Consider the following 16,492-nt stretch of genomic DNA (forward strand, 5'->3'; position numbering starts at 1 on the left):
TTTTGTGAATGATACATTTAAAATTACATGATACATGATACAATTATACCTCTAAAAATTTAATTTTACAAAATTGCCTTGTTTTGTCATGGAAGAGAAACGCAACATACAGATACAAATACAATTTATTTAGAAGCTTTTAGATTTAATATTATTAAAATTATATATACCGTATAGCACACATACACACAAACAAACACACCAAGAATGAGAAATAGAATAGATAAATGTATATAATTTTTATATTTTAATATTAATCTTCCAAGCTTCCAATTATATAATTATATCTCACAAGATATATTTTATTTTTTAAAAAACAAAAAACATTTCAATGCATCTTTTGCCTGTATGTCATTTTTATCTTTTTTCAATTTTGTGGTTTATATAGCTAAAAATCATGCTTTTTGCACAGGAGAAATGTGAAAAAGGGCTCCTAGAACTGTTCTCAATTATTTACATTTACAAAATTATTTAGAACATGTCACCAAAAGGAACATGAGACATGAAATAAATCTGTAAAATGAACTCCCATGAACAGTATTTATTTAGATATATTAGAAAAACCACACCAAGACAATGATATTAACAGTTAGGACAAACCAACTGGCATCTTCCCTTTTAATGTGGCTTCTGTGCTGTGCAGTCATATAAGGATCTCAGTTTTCTATACAACATAGAATAGGTTCCCAATGTAGATCCTTTTGGGAAAAGGATAGTCAGACATAATCTACAAAAGTAATTCAAACGGTAGAAATCCAGGGCTGACCAGCAAGCAAGTGGAAAATACCTCCCTCAGAAATCTTCACACAGTTGCAAAGTTTGATAGCTAAAAGATGTTTTTTTTAAACCCTAATCCACTCAGTCATTCATTACATTATTTGTATGTGAAATATAAAAAATAATGTGCAGACATTCCGTCAATGAGCCTAATTTGTATGGTAGTACTGCCACCTAGTGGACACCTGCAATAATATCCCAGAGCAATTAGAGCCAAGTGCGCACACCAGTACACACTCGCATTAAACTTGCACAAGCATACATTTAGCCTATCTAGTTACCATACTGCAAGAAAAGAGTATCAGCATTATGATGACCTCACAATTATCAGGCTGTTTATGTTCTAACATGTCCCCCACCTCATAGGGGAAAATCAATACACCTTGTTATTGCATGTTGGGATGTTATTGTTTTTATTTTTTTATACTTAATTTTTGCCTGCACATTTTAAATAGTGTATCCATTTTATACGAACTATTTACAAAAAATAATGTTTCAAGCTCACTGTATTGAACAAGAAGGCTCACACCACTGGACAAAAACACTGCTGGTTTAGCACAGATTGATTCAAAATTGCAGCCAGAAAAATAACATCTCAGTGGCAGTAATAACATTCCATTCCTGTTGTATTTTCCTTCTACCAGTGCAAATAAAGCAAAAATAATGTTTAACTTTTAATATTGTATTTATATATTTACAGTTGAATTTATGCAAGGCCATTTCAAAATTACAGTACATAACAAAGAAGACATATGCTGCAATGACAGAAAAAAAAAGTATGCTTCAGAACAAAATCTGTGCTTTAAAACATTTTCACATGAATTATGATCCAATCTGCACTGACAGCTGAACATGCCTGTATGATTTGGCACTTTGTATATTGTCGAAAAATAGAACTCTATCAGATAATCTCACTGTCAAAAGTCTGCTTAAAGAAAGTACACTACTGTATACATGACTAACTGTATAGTCCTCTACCCATCATCACCCCTTTAAAATGCTATTGTAAAACATTAAACATAATAAATAAACTGGTGTCAAATCCTCAGTATAGTATGTGAATTTGTAGGACAGAATTTGAACAAATACAAATAAAGAACTTCCTGGAAATGTATATTATCCTTCAAGTAGCTAAGATAATACCTCCAACAACTTTCTTGTCATCAAACCTCATATTTTACAAATGTGATTTTGAGTGTTGAAAAATACACAGCATCTCACCAGTCACCAGCAAAAAAGTGTACATTTTGTCATACATTCCTCTAACTTCTGAATTGTTTCTATTCTTAGTAGTGCAGCATAAAAGCAAAATCCTAAATCTAAAATAATTATGAGCCAGTTTGAGGGCTGGATTGATGACTAATGCCTTCCCTGGGTTTATGATCTCCTATTCTTAACCTTCTCCTATCCTTTTTTCTTTGTGGCAGCACTGCGCAATCACTATGAATGACCTCCATACTGGATGGCTTTCCCACTTAAAACTTTACCACTCCGCCATCCTCTCCCTGAAGCAGAGTTTGTCTTTATCTCTAACTGCACAGAATTTAAATTCAGCGGCCAATCACAAATCTTATCCTTCAACAATAAAATATAACCAAACCACATTCAAATGATGGCCTTACAAATTTAACAGCAGATGGCACAGATGGGAAATTATTATCATTTGGCTTGATTTTAATCCCAAGGTATTTCGGGAAATATGATAATAAATTAACAAGTAAATTTGTGGATTTCATGATGCAATCCATTATTATTAAGCAGGTGTATCTGGCTTATTAATGAGAAACTGATGCTAAATCTGCCCATTATTTTTCCATGTAATTTATCATAACACTGATGTGCAACAATGCCCTGTAACACTTCTCTCCAGTGTAACCAAAAGAGAAAATGCACAGCAGTCTGAATTTCACTCACACACTCTTGGGTCCACACTGCATTGAACGAGTGACAGAGAGAGTGTATCCACAGAGAAGAGATAATTTAAAGAGACAAGGCATGTCTCACAGCTTAGAGAAGCGGTAGCAGACTGAGCGGAATTGCTGGTGGGCTCAGATGTAGTATTGGAGTTGGCACTGATAATCCTTTTTGGGAGGAGGCATAAAAAGTGATTTTTATTCCTCCAGACGCTGACATTCAGACAGGTTCTGTGTCGTCTCCAGGGAGATGATGAATCGCGGACACGCGGAATCCGACGCATGGGAAATCAGAAGTGGATAAAGCGGGGTAGAGTTCTGGCTAGGCTCCGGTCTCAAAGCGTGGGGCTGTTTACAGGATTACAGCTTGGGAGAAACCGATGTGACGACGGCATGGGAAAGCCATAAACGGCTCGAGATAAAAATAACACAAGCAGCGACTGCAGCCAGGTAACCAGGGCCAAATAAATTCAGAAACCCAGGGCTGATTCAATGGGCAGGAAGTTTTCCATTTCTAATGTTCTATCTATTTAACAGGAAGGGGGTAATATATTACAATGAGCTAACATAGGCAGTATAAAGGCCATTAATAATGTGATTTTAGAATATTGATTCCTTATTTTGTGTGATGTGTCAAAGAAATGAAGCACCGAATGAAAATGTCTGGCAAAAGCTGTACATAGAATACAACACAATATTAATCCCACAACTGGGCTTTGTGAATAAATCAACGACTTCAAGTCAATGCATGAATTCAAGCCGATGCTAACATAACATGTGGGGCTGCTGAAATGGGTGATATGACAATTTTTTGAATGGAAATGTAGCATGAAACATGCTACACGCACTTTAAATCATATTAGATAGTAAGCCATTTATTGCTGAACAAAGAAAAGAATGCAAGAACCAGAGGGAGTTCAGATGGGAACTGGCAGATCTGACCCTACAATAATCTTATTTTTCAGGAGAAGGGGCCTATCTGAAGCAGGGCCCTTGAAACAAACAGCCCACACCATTAGGCAAACTATTGGTTCTGAAAAGCACCACAAGTTCTATCGATGTTCCCTTGGCATTTAAATGAAAATAGGGGTTTATTCCTTGGTGGAACTGATTCCATATATAATCCAGGACATCCGGCTTGTCGCAATGCACAGCCATGCTTATCTATATTTGTAGCAGTAGCACAAGAAGAAAAAAGGCGCATTAACCTCCACGAGACAAATGATGAACAATAGCGCTCTTCACTGTGCAACCTACAGCCATTTCAATAGTATATACTACATCCTCTTCTCTTTTTAAACCCTATTCTTAAAGCACAATCTTAATGCATGAGTGGAGAATACAAGTGTGAGAAATGACAAAGAAGAACCTAATTTGGCGTCCCTTGGGTTAGGCTTATACCCCGTGGGAGTTCCTCCTCTTTATAAATACTTATGTTCTTGTTTATAAATGAGGCCACAGTTCAGTTCCCCCCCAACATAAACCATCTCGCCAAATGCCAGGTGTTGTCCTTCCATCTATGCAGCCAAATAACAAAATTAATGGCTGTGTATATATAGCGTCCCGATTGTTTTGCTTTTAAGGTAATCGTTTTTCATATTTAACTGCGCACACACCCTATGGAAACACATTCTTTCTTGGCAAATATAGACTTACTGACAGCATGGAAAAGTTTGTGGTGCAGTGGTCAGAGCATTGAACTGTGGACCGTGGGTGTTGAGCAGTGTATTTTTCCAGGAAGATTCCACTAAAATGCAGCCATTCAAAAGCAGTTGTTCTGTATAAGGAAATGGAAATAATGGAAAAAATGTATGTGTGTATTATGCATAATATACATAGGATTTTGCTTGTTTAAAATCAGTGAGGTCTGTGCATGGCATTTTTATCACTGTCCAATTGGTTTTACTGTATGGTGTGTAAGGGACCAAGCTAAATTTGCTGTGATGGATGATGAAGCTTAACTGGCTTTTACTTGGACTCAAATATAGTTTCAAACTGGGTGAATATGGCTCAAATTATATCAGCTCTGAGAAGGCCAGGACTGTTTCTCGCTTGTCTGCATTGATTGTTTCTGAGAATTTTAAAATTACTTTCAGTAATTCCACCAATGTCAGGATATTGGATATGTCTTTCTCAACACGACTATCAAAATGTTATGGTAGGGGTACAGAATGAAATAAACGACACACTGCCACTGATCTCAAGATCTTATGACAGTAGAACAAACCTAGCCTCTCTACCCCTGCCGTGGTTGCAGTGAATGCATGTGTGAAAGAGTGAGTAGCAGCATTAAAAAAGGAACAAACATAACACTAGCTGAACACACTGTACAAAACTGTTGCATTAGCGGCTGTGTTTGGCAACACTGTACAGATCAGCTCCAGAGGAAGTGAGCATCCAGGGGCCTCTGATTGGCCAGTGAATACCGTGTAGGTCTCAGTTTCATACCAGCACAGACATTGGGCAACGATCAGAGGATCCATCTGAAGAAAGGAAACCCAAGTAGCACACCAGGTAGCGGAAGTACTTCAATGCGCAGAAACAAGTATCTTTTGAAATTCCCGATGTGTTACATATCTTCTGTACAATCGCACGTAGTCCCCAATGTCAAAAAAAGCTTCTCTTTCTCTTCTTATTTTTTTTACATTCAGGCATTGTAAAGGATGGTATGACAGAAGAGAAGAGCAGCTCAGCAGGCCCTCAGGGAGGTGAAGAGTGAGTAGCAGACGTGCAGTTCTAACACTCAAGATGGCCGCTGCTATAAGACTGTGGCCTCCTCTATGGCATTGACCCATCTGTGAAGCAGACAGCAGAGCGTTAGGAAGATGGTCTTCATTGAAATGACAGTGGAACACTATGGGCTCTATTTTAACCATCTAAGCGCACGGTCTAAAGCGCATGGCGCAAGTGCATTTAGGGCGTGTCCAGATCCACTTTTGCTAGTTTAACGGCGGATAATCTGAGCACAAAGTAAGGCGCATGGTCCAAAGGGGTTGTACTTAGTCTCTTAATTAATCACAGGCATGTTTTGGGCATAACATGAAATAAACCTATCAGAGTGTCATCTCCCATTCCCTTTAAAATACAGGTGCGCTTGCACCTTGGCGGATTGCTATTATAATGGCGGATTTACCAAGTAGTAGGAAAGAACGCTTTTCAACAGAGGAAACGGGTCTGCTCGTGTGTGAAGTGAAAGCGCTCGGCAGACCATCTATGGCAACAGCAGGATTCCACCAAAAATTATATTATGAATATTATGTTAATATATGTAATATTATATTAGATTACCAATATTATGACTAACCACTATGACATGTATTTTTTACAAATATTGCACGTTGTGCACCCGCCTATGTGGGCGCATATTCCTATCTTAATAATGCGCCCTTAAAATAACAGTAAAATACTGCGCCATTGACTTAAAACCAGGTTTTTGTTCGTCAATCGCGCAATAGCTTTCCGCTGCCTCAAGATAGCAATGCGCCAACAATGCGCCTGACCACACCTCATTTTAAGACCAACAACATGGGCCCTCAGATGGGTGCAAGTACATCTGCTATTTAAACAACGTGGGCACTGGACGGGAAAATGACAACTGCGACGGTCTGAAACTAGCAAAGACACTTGCGTTGCGCTTGGCACCGCTTTGCGCCGGGTGTAAGATAGAGCCCTATATGTTTCAGAGAAGCAAGCTAAATCGTCTGCTCCTGCTGATGATAACTGCCATTAAGGGCACTACAACCTTTTGTAATGTTAATGTATTTAGCCTCATTACAAACACTTTCACATTTCAAATAAGTAATTATGTGATTTTGGGAATCTGTTCAGAATGATGAGGTTTCTTTATAAACCCCACACGTTTTTAATTTAAATTCTTTTTCACCTTGTCTTATGTACAAATAAATAAATGAAATAAACCAAATATTAAAAGTAGTATTTATATACATATTGTTCATTTAATTTCTATAAGATCCTTGCAGCATATGTCCATTTTCTCAGAAAACTAGATTCTTATTTATAGCAATATCTACATTAGAGAGCTAAATAAATACAGGGCTTGAAAGATAGCGTATATTTTTATAAGCGGTAGAGTACTGTATCATGCTGTGATGATGTGGCATTTCTCTAACCTCTGTGCAGTGTTATTTTCCTCTCTGTAGGTGTAGTACAGGGTCTTCTTATGGTACAGTTGGAAAACATTCGTAACTTCCTCCTCCTCTGGTTTGTCTGGCAGCTTCACAGTGAAGCCAAGGAGAGGCAAGCTCTCTGATGCCACCTTGTCCTGAATCAGGGTGAGAGTGAGCGAGGGAGTAAGTGTGTGTGTGTGTGTGTGTGTGTGTGTGTGAGAGAGACAGAGAGAGAGAGAGAAGGAGAGTTTGTGTGAGAGAGAGAGAGAGAGAGAGAGAGAGAGAGAGTAGTCATTCGAATTCTAAACAGTGAACAGGTAAACTAGGGGGGCCATCAGTGTTCATACAGGCAGGGTGAAGGTAGGCATTGTGGGTGAGGGCGTGAAAACCGGGCAGGTTGGGGGGGGGATCTGTGTGCCCCCTCACCTCACTGGTGGAGGAGACGTAGAGCACCTTGTCTTTTAGGAGGAACCACAGCTTCTTCCAGTTCCTCTTGCTCCTCTTGCAGCGGTGCAGACCGCTCCCGGTCGAGCCCTCCGCCGACCCTGCCACCTGCGTAACATAGCAAAAGAGAGGCTCTCCTTCAGAACGGCGACCGCAATAGGGCCGCAGACTGCGTGAGAACCGAACCCTGACTTCAGCGCGGTGAAGATAAAGTCTGCGGTTACCTGGTTCAGAGGGACGGTAGTCTTCCTGTGCCTCCACAGGTTGGGCGGGTGAATGTTCTGGAAGACGGTGGAGAGGGGCCGGCTGGACCGGTTGGGCCGGGGACTGTCATTGCCGGTTGCTCCCGCAACGCTGCCCCCTAGGAAGTGAATGATTTCAGACAGTTTAATCCAGTATCCTCTGGGTTACTCTGTCAGCAGGGCATGGAGGGGGAGGGTATTTTGGGAATTGGATAGTCTACCTCGCTTCTTCAGCTCAGCGTAGCAACGGTCGCACACTTTGGCCATCCTGTCCTTGAGGTACTTCAGCGGGTACTTGTTCCTCGAACAGCCCCGGCACACGATCTGTGAGTCACACGTGAGAGAAAACCGGTGAGCTGCCCTGGCTGTTCAACATGCGTACTCCCCCCCCCCCCCCCCCCCCCCCCCCCCAGGCGGTTCATGGTCAGCATTCCCGGTCACTGACCTTCCCGCAGGCGGCGCAGTGGTGCCGGCGCAGGGTGAGGGAGAAGTCCGAGGCGCAGTTCATGCACATCATCACCTGGGATACGGGCACCAGGGTCGGCGCGCTCTCCCCCAGAGACATCCACACCTTCTCCCGAGCCTGAGGGGCAGAGCGCACCAGTTACCCCACTAACCAGCTCACACAGCACCACGTGCCAGAGACCAGACTGCCCTGTGAAAGCACTCCAAATCAAACCGCCCTCCAAGGGAATATCTTCATAGCTAAATTCTAACCCTGAACCTTTGTTACACCCTGGTGCTCCTCATATCTGAGCATTTAGAGCATATCTGTGATACATTTCTGGTTCAAAAAGGCAGAAAGACAAGAAGGGATGCTTATAAAAAGGATATAAATACATTTCAAATCAACATTTCAAGGTAATATCAATGATTGTTATCAATGACTGCACAAAATGTACAACACTGAAAGCTGCACAAGCTTGTCAAATTCAATATGAGTCACATTTGAAGTTGAAGCACAAGAAATCAGATAGTTAGGATCAGTTTCTTCCATCAAGAAGTAGCCAGGAGAATATTTTGCCAGAGTGGAATATGAACGTAAACACTCAAACATCTTCTTCTGCCACTAACACTCTATTGAACATCCCAGTATAACTGTGTGAGTCATGATACACCCTATCGTATAGCTGGCTGCCAGGCCACTAGAGCAATTATGAGCTCATTTTAAATGCACAGTCTGATATGCGACACATTAAAATCTTAAATTGAAAAAAATGACCACATATGCTAAATGTATAGAAATCCAGTTTGTATTGGATATGAATGTAAACAGGGCCTTATATACAAAAAATGTTACATAAGAGGGTTGTGTAGTCCAGTAAGCACAATTTGCAAACACAATAAAATAGATTTGGGAATTTATCTAACAATATCAGGGCATAATAGCAAAACCTCAATCTGCTAACTATTCTTCATTCTTCTTTGTCCCTTTAGGCAACTATGACGTAGTTATGGCCACATGGTATGCATTAGAGACATCCTTTAAACAGATATAACACTCTACGGATTTTATCTGATTTCATAAAACAGGAGTGAAGGAGTCACCAGATTATATGTATTTGTAAACACTGGCTATGATGACCTTGCTACCCTGGAGACTGAGAGATACACAAATACAACACTTAAGAGATTATAAACAATTCATTTTTTGCATTCATTAAGTGCTGACTAAAACTAGCAAAGTAACTAACTAAACATTATGTATCTGTACGCAGAGTCATTTGTCAACTACATATCATTTATGGAGCAGATGTTAAATGGTCCAGTATCCTTCAATTTTCCTATTAAGAGAAAAATAATAATGCATAATAAATGGAAAAAGTCCAGATTGGCACTGAGTATGAAGACATTCAGCCACACAGGAGATATAGAAACACAAAGCCACTTTAGACTGCTGATTGTAGGATTTTGCTAGACTGCCATAAAAGCCATGGACAAACCCACTGGACAATCCGTCCTCCATTTCCTTTGTGCCTCACACATAAACAATAGTTTATGAGTAAAAGAAAAGGGGTAACTGGCAAGCATTTATTAATGAATAAATAAACGAATTTGTTGATTAAATAATTGAACAAAGTAAAAAAAAAAAGTTTGACATAAAAAGCATAGGACAGCCTATGATCAAAAAGGATTGTAATTTCCACCTACATCATGTGAAAACTGACTAGCACCTTTTTGCCTCATCTGAATACAACCCAAAGGCTCTAGGGCTCACTTTCAATAGAGACCTTAATCTGAATGTGACTACCCTGGCTAAATAAAAGAGAAATAATAATAATAACAATAATAATAACAATAACAATAACAATAATAATAATAATAATAATAATAATAATAATAATAATATTTGGATTGCATAGCAGGTCCACACCTACGTTTTCCTATAAACAAGCTCCAATAAAGAGCACCCCAATAATAGCCATAGCTCTTTTTATAGTTATCACTGTGGTGTGACAACCTTCATTCAAATAAAAGTGTGTATTAAAATATCTTTATATAAATATCATCATCATTCCATGAATGACTAAGCCATAAAAAGACATTACACTAAATAAGATAACAGCCTCTCTGCACATAGTAGTCTGCCATTTTGTTTTGCTCAGTATCACACCTGGATCAAAAATTTGCAATACTTTATTCATTTTCACCAATACTTATTTTGTGCCATTGTACATGTTGGTCTGTGGATGTTGTACTGCAAATTCACAGTGATCTGCTGTGTTCTCAGATTTATCAGCAACAAAAGAGCTAAAACAAATATTTGACCCAGGTCTACTCAGCCTGACTGATGCCTGGGCCTGCATTCATTAAGCTTCTGAGTGAAAGAGCTGATCTAGGAACAGTTTAGCCTTTAAGCTGATAATGAGCAAGGTTAGGATCTGAATAGGGGAAATCTCATTCTAGATCAGTGCTCCTGCACAGAGATCCTTTTGAATGCAGACGCAGATCCTTGCTGGTGGTGAGACTCAGCTCCCCTCACCTCTGCACTGGAACTCCTGCAGGCCCCCTGGCCCCTGGCCTGATCCTCCACCGTACGGCTCAGCACGTGGTACCAGTCGTCCCGTTCCCCACACGAGCTACGGGGACAGAGAGGGGTCAGACGTGGGCGGGAGGACCCTGGACGCCCCCCCCCCCCCCGAAAGGCGCGGTGACGGCGACCGAGACTCACCTGGCTGAGAGCGTGATGGAGATGTCCGACACCTCGATCCTCAGGGCGTACTGCACGTTCTCTATCAGGGGCTTGCTGACCTGAGAGCATCACATTACATTCATTTAGCAAATACTCCAGAGCAACAGATTCATTCACTGGCGGTACAGTATATGAGCAACAGAGATAGACTTGGCAGCACTAATGTAAGTTCCAATCCAATCCAATCCAATCCAAATTTATTTATAAAGTACATTTACAAACAACAGTTTGGCCAAAGTGCTGTACAAATAAAAACAGCAAAAACCATAAAACAACACAATAAAAACAAGCTCAAGAACCCAAATACAAATCTTGAATATGAACAGACTGCATGCATAACAAGCCCTAAAAAATCATCATAAAATTATAAATTATACCACAATAATCTGAATCAGTCTCTTAGAGTGCTATGGGGTGGTGACAGAAGATGCAGTTTGAGGAGATAGGTCAACAATCCACATCACATGACCAATGCTTGTGCTGTCCAATCACTGCTACACATTTAATTCACATCTAACCTTCATCCCGACGAGTGTGAGAGCATTCTTCAGTCTGTATTTCCCATCCTGCTGTGGGTAAGTGTACAGCATCATGTCATTCATCTGTCAGGAAACAAAACCGACAGGCTTCACTAAATATCCCAGCCATTGTGTTTTCCTTGCATTGACCTACCACAAGGTGGCAATGTAAGATTAAAATAAATTTTCTACTGCTGATCCTTTTTGGCCATGCATCACATGTAAACTTGGATGTAACCTTAATTTTCAAGTTTTGCACAATTCTGTGTAGTTGATTCACATTTAATATGTAACAACGAGGGACTTGGATTTCCAAAAAACTGTTCATGGTATCGGAGTTCTGTCCAGCTCAATGTGAAACAGATTTCACACTAATCTATTGCAGATTTTCATACAGTAAATTGGCAGCGATGGTTGGCAGCATCAACATGACATTTTAACACAAATGTGCTTTTTTAACATTTACAAAAAGTTCAATTCAGATCTGACATGTTTTCAAAAAAATATTATTATGAATCTGCCTATATCATTTTGTTTGAAGTGGATGATGCTTTTGAAGGTCTAAGCCTGGTCATGAAACATACCTATTAAATAGAGAAGATCATAAAATAAGAAGCTAAACTGAAAGCATTTTGATTTGCGACTCAATATCACTCGCCAGAGTTCATGCTGCCCTTTTCCCAGATGATTTACAGTACACACTCCCCGTTTGAGGGTTCCCAGTACTTGTTGTTTTTAGGAGTATTGTAAGCAATAACAAGCTTCAAACTGCTGTTTTGTTGGGAAAACTGTGTTCAGAGACAAAAGGAAGGGATGACATCATTTGACATGAATGTTCTGAATACAGCAAACATCCGTAGCTCATAAAGCGGCATCCAGCAATTCTCCTGGTGAATTGGACGGCTTTGAGAAAGCTTTGGTGGGACGAACGAAACAACAAGGACAACATCAACAACCCTGAAAGTGGAAAAGCACGTTCTCCCCCAGCTCCAGCTCCCTCACGTCTCTCCTCCTCCATCCTTTCCTTTTCGCCTTTCCCACTGCCTGTCCCTTTTCCCATTATGCCATCCCCCTTTTTTTTCCTGGGATCCTTTTCTTCTCCTTCTTCCCTGCACAAAGTCACCATCTCTCTTCCGCTTCGTCCATCTATCAAAAAGCCCCCTCTGCTCCTTTCATCAAGACAACCGTCCCCCCTCTCTCTCCGCCCCAGAATGGTCCGAGTTGTCAGAGCGCCCTTCTGAGCGGTTACAGATCTGACTTTCAATGCCAGGAGGTGACGGATGGCTTGTCTGGTGACTTTACTCAGTCTACTTATTGCTTCATAAATTACACTCTCCCTCGGATGCATCAATCCACCCTCAGCCCCCCCCCTGACAAACTCCTCATGCCACCCCTCAGACACTGCTGCATTCCCAGTCTCAGATCACTCATATCTCCTCTGATGGAGCATCCATCATACCTCACTTATTGCAGACACACACATACACACACACACCAAGGTAAAACAAAAGCTTCACGCTCTGTTGTAACCAGGCCAGAGATCACAGCCGGCTTAAGTGGGACTTCCTTGATTGCTCTACAGTGGGGTTATTATTCTGTGCTGTGACGCACACGTGGGTGGGGTGGGTGAGGCAGTAAAGGTGAGGGGGGGGGGGGGGGGGGGGGGGGTTGGGTGTGGGCTTGGAGGCCATGGGTTAAACTTCTGAAAACCCAGCGGAGATACAGCGACACATGGCAGGGCTGTTACCCCTTAACCTCCGGCCTTACGCCCCCACATCTTGGATCTGGTGCCAAAACCTTCCTCCCCTCCCTGCATAGAGTGCAGAGCACTGCAGCTCACCTCAGATGCTAAAAGGAGAACAAAACAGCATCTGTCCTGTGGCTCGGAGAGCTAAGAGGGCTATTAATGTGGAGCTGAATCTAAACAGGGATATTAATGTCTAATATATTAATGATGCCAAGGGTGAGGAAACTGCAGAATACAAATAAGCCAGTGCCTACTACCTCATTTCACAGACACCTTTGCACTTTTCTGCAGGGTGAATTTTAAATCTCTGCACCATATTACATCCAAACTTAACAGTTTGATGAATCGCTCCTGAATTGCTGTTTAATAGTTTAATAGTTCGTAGCAGTTGCTACTCAAATTAGCTCCATCATTTCAGTTAGCAAATGAATAGGACTACTAGAAGGACATTGGGTTATGAGCTGCCTGTGTCTCACAACATTAAAGTACAACCAGCCTTTATTCTGGTCTCACTCTGGCCTGTTCCTGTTTACGCTCTGTGTAACTGACCCTAGTGTCCTAACCGTACGGTATTTTAGGTGCTGAAACGTCCCCAGTGAGACACAAGCTCCTTATCCATTTTAGGGCCAGACACAGGTTTTCCCTTCTTCTTCCCAGTGTTCTAAGGCCGTCCCAGACCTGTCAGTGAGGTCCCTGGACAGGAAAGCAGCATTCAGTAACCCACACCAAACATCCTGTCAGGAAGCCTGGCTTTCAATAACAGCCAGGGCCGCGGGAGGCCTGGTGTCCTTGCATCCCTCCGCAGACGGTGACACAGACACAGAGAGTCTGGCCCGGGTGCTGAGATGGGGGTCAGCGCCACGCCCTGCCCCACACACAGGGCGGCGCGGTGCAAGCTCTCGGTTTAGCAGCAGAGGAGAGACACAGCCGCTGTGCCCTTGAGAGAGCCGCTGTACTTCAAGAGCAAAAGCTCAACTGCGCTGGTGCGTCGCAATCCTGAAGAAGGCTGCCTGCCAGTTAACGCACTGTAATGCTGCTAGGGCTGTGTGTGTGTGTGTGTGTGCGTGTATGTGTGTGTGCGCGAGTGTGTGTGTGTATGTGTGTGCGTGTGTGTGTGAGTTCATGTGCACGCATGAAAGTCTGTGCATATGTGTGCGTGTGCATGTGTATGTGTGCATGCAAGTGTGTGTGTGCATATGCATGTGTGCGTGCGCTTGCGTATTCACACGTGTGTATGTATGTACATGGAGGTTAATACTGACACATGGCTGTTGAAGCGTAGCAGGGCTGTGGGTGGCACATGAACCAGGAAGACACCCGCGACAGAGCTATTAGCATCCTGCTGGTGCAATCAAACATTTTTATACCCGCTGCGGTACAGGCGTCGAGCATGTATGTACATACATCAATACGGTTGGGCCTCGGGGAGAGAACGCCAATGTAGTCCCATTACATTAACTGTGATATTATTACATCATCAGTTACCATGGCAGAGCCTGTCAAGCGCAGTGATGTAGATGCACTTGGCAGTTGGCACTTGGGGGATCGTAATGATTGTGGTCCACATACAACAAACATACCGTCTGAGCAACATATAAACCAGTGAACTGAAAACACTGGCAAATACGTATTTTGGGATTTCATCTTAAACAAGCTGATGAAGTATTCTGGCACCTTTGCTCAAATAAAAGAGCTCACAGCAGGGATGTTTGTGAAAGCCCGGCTATCTAAAACAAGAAGAGTCGCTCACCAGGAACAAGTGACGCGGTTGCCGGCTTTTCCGTGAAACTTTCATCAGGGTGCCCTCCTTCACAAACACCTGGAACACACATACAGCACACCGACACAGAACAACAGCTTGAGTAGCAGGAATACAAAGGACCAAAAAATGGGATTCAGATGTCGAGCATCCTGTAAAACTATGGATAAATATAGCAGTATCAGCGTCAATAAAATCAAAACAGGGAGGGTACCCTGACCAATAATCAGGGCAACACACGACATGATGTATGGTGAAAACGAAAATATGTACGGTGGCTTACTACTAATGAGGTGCTGGTGGTGGCAAGATAAGAATTCAATGAAAAGAACAGGCCGGAAAAAAGTTTCTATGACTACCTCCAACATTCAAATAGACGCCTAAAAATAAACAAAACTGATACTTTACTGCAAAATATTTTGAAAAATCTATGATTGCCAAGTGTGACTGAAGAATGCTTGTCTTGACATATCTTCATCAGGTTTACTCTGCAAAAAACACAGGTAATTCATATAGTGGTATATCAGTTCAGCACAGCCAGTCCTGAGAGAAAAAAGTATGTTCCTTTCAGCTTTTTACAATGACATATGGTAAGTTAATAACTGCGTGTAGGCAGATATCTCAAGAGCAGCACAGTTTCTTTGATGCAAACACTCACTTATGTAACCTGGGAAACGTAAGATGAACAGAACAAACAGTGCTTAGTTTGGGAGTAAATTTGTCTTGAGTGAGGAGAAGCGCAAATGAGGACAAGAGAAGCCCCCCAAAAGCAGCTAAGCACATACGTGTCAGAGACATGTTCTTCCCGTATGTGGTACTCTGTGTTCTCGCACGCGCCGTTCCCATCGAGATCCGCCCCCCTCCTCTGTGTTCCTGTCCTGAACTTAAATGACAGACCCTCATGCCGAGGTCTCTGTAAGACTGGTCTCTTGTCATGTGCCTGCAAGCAAGCGTTCTCACTCCTGGCCTTGTCTCACAATGCCTGTGATCTCTTGTGTTTGACTCACAGTGTTTGTGCTCTATTGTATTTATCTCGCAGTGCTTGTGCTCTGTTGTGTTTGTCTCACAGTGCTTGTGATCTCTTGTGTTTGACTCACAGTGTTTGTGCTCTATTGTATTTATCTCACAGTGCTTGTGCTCTGTTGTGTTTGTCTCACAGTGCTTGTGCTCTGTTGTGTTTGTCTCACAATGCCTGTGATCTCTTGTGTTTGACTCACAGTGTTTGTGCTCTATTGTATTTATCTCACAGTGCTTGTGCTCTGTTGTGTTTGTCTCACAGTGCTTGTGATCTCTTGTGTTTGTCTCACAGTGCTTGTGATCTCTTGTGTTTGTCTCACAGTGCTTGCATTTGACCATAACAGGCAGTGGTCTGGCTGTTTTCTCATGATTGTTCCCCGTCCCCAATTAAATGCTGAGTTCTGATGTAACGCAGGGTGCACAGGACCAGTGACACATACTGGGACTGGAATGTTCTTTCAAAAGAGGTCTGCAATTTATATTTTCCCTTCACCTGGCATAAATGTAGATACTGTATCAGACACCACTATGGTTTGCCTCTGTTATCAAGCCATGGAACACCTGTCAGCTATTCCTAATCAGCGCTTCTGACATCACCTTCTCTGAGATGCAGTAACTCCTAATCAGAACACCTGGCAAAAGGTGACGGGGCTTTCCAGACAGCCCTCTCTGAAAACATACCCTCCTGCCAGGGAACGGGATAGCCGGGGGGGAGGAGGGTGTATTCTTACTAATTACATAAGTCACTGAATGCC

General features: G+C 42.0%; 1 protein-coding gene across 3 annotated transcripts in view; it reads right to left on the reverse strand.

Moving 5' to 3' along the window:
- Nucleotides 1-516: 516 nt before the first annotated feature.
- LOC118207803 (FYVE, RhoGEF and PH domain-containing protein 5-like) overlaps nt 517-16,492 on the reverse strand; it is a 49,600-nt gene continuing 33,624 nt past the window's right edge. For 2 of the 3 annotated variants that reach the window (XM_035381857.1, XM_035381855.1), the window contains exons 12-21: nt 14,712-14,780; nt 11,215-11,298; nt 10,676-10,755; nt 10,487-10,583; nt 7,949-8,086; nt 7,725-7,827; nt 7,486-7,622; nt 7,244-7,369; nt 6,821-6,972; nt 517-5,485 (exon numbers count right to left, since the gene is read on the reverse strand). In XM_035381857.1, the coding sequence (XP_035237748.1) occupies nt 5,449-5,485; nt 6,821-6,972; nt 7,244-7,369; nt 7,486-7,622; nt 7,725-7,827; nt 7,949-8,086; nt 10,487-10,583; nt 10,676-10,755; nt 11,215-11,298; nt 14,712-14,780 (1,023 nt within the window). In that variant the 3' untranslated portion in view covers nt 517-5,448. The remainder of the gene's footprint in view (nt 5,486-6,820; nt 6,973-7,243; nt 7,370-7,485; nt 7,623-7,724; nt 7,828-7,948; nt 8,087-10,486; nt 10,584-10,675; nt 10,756-11,214; nt 11,299-14,711; nt 14,781-16,492) is intronic. The other variant, XM_035381856.1, reaches the window with a different exon arrangement.

This window comes from Anguilla anguilla, chromosome 11 (assembly GCF_013347855.1).
Source record: "Anguilla anguilla isolate fAngAng1 chromosome 11, fAngAng1.pri, whole genome shotgun sequence".
NCBI lineage: Eukaryota > Metazoa > Chordata > Actinopteri > Anguilliformes > Anguillidae > Anguilla > Anguilla anguilla.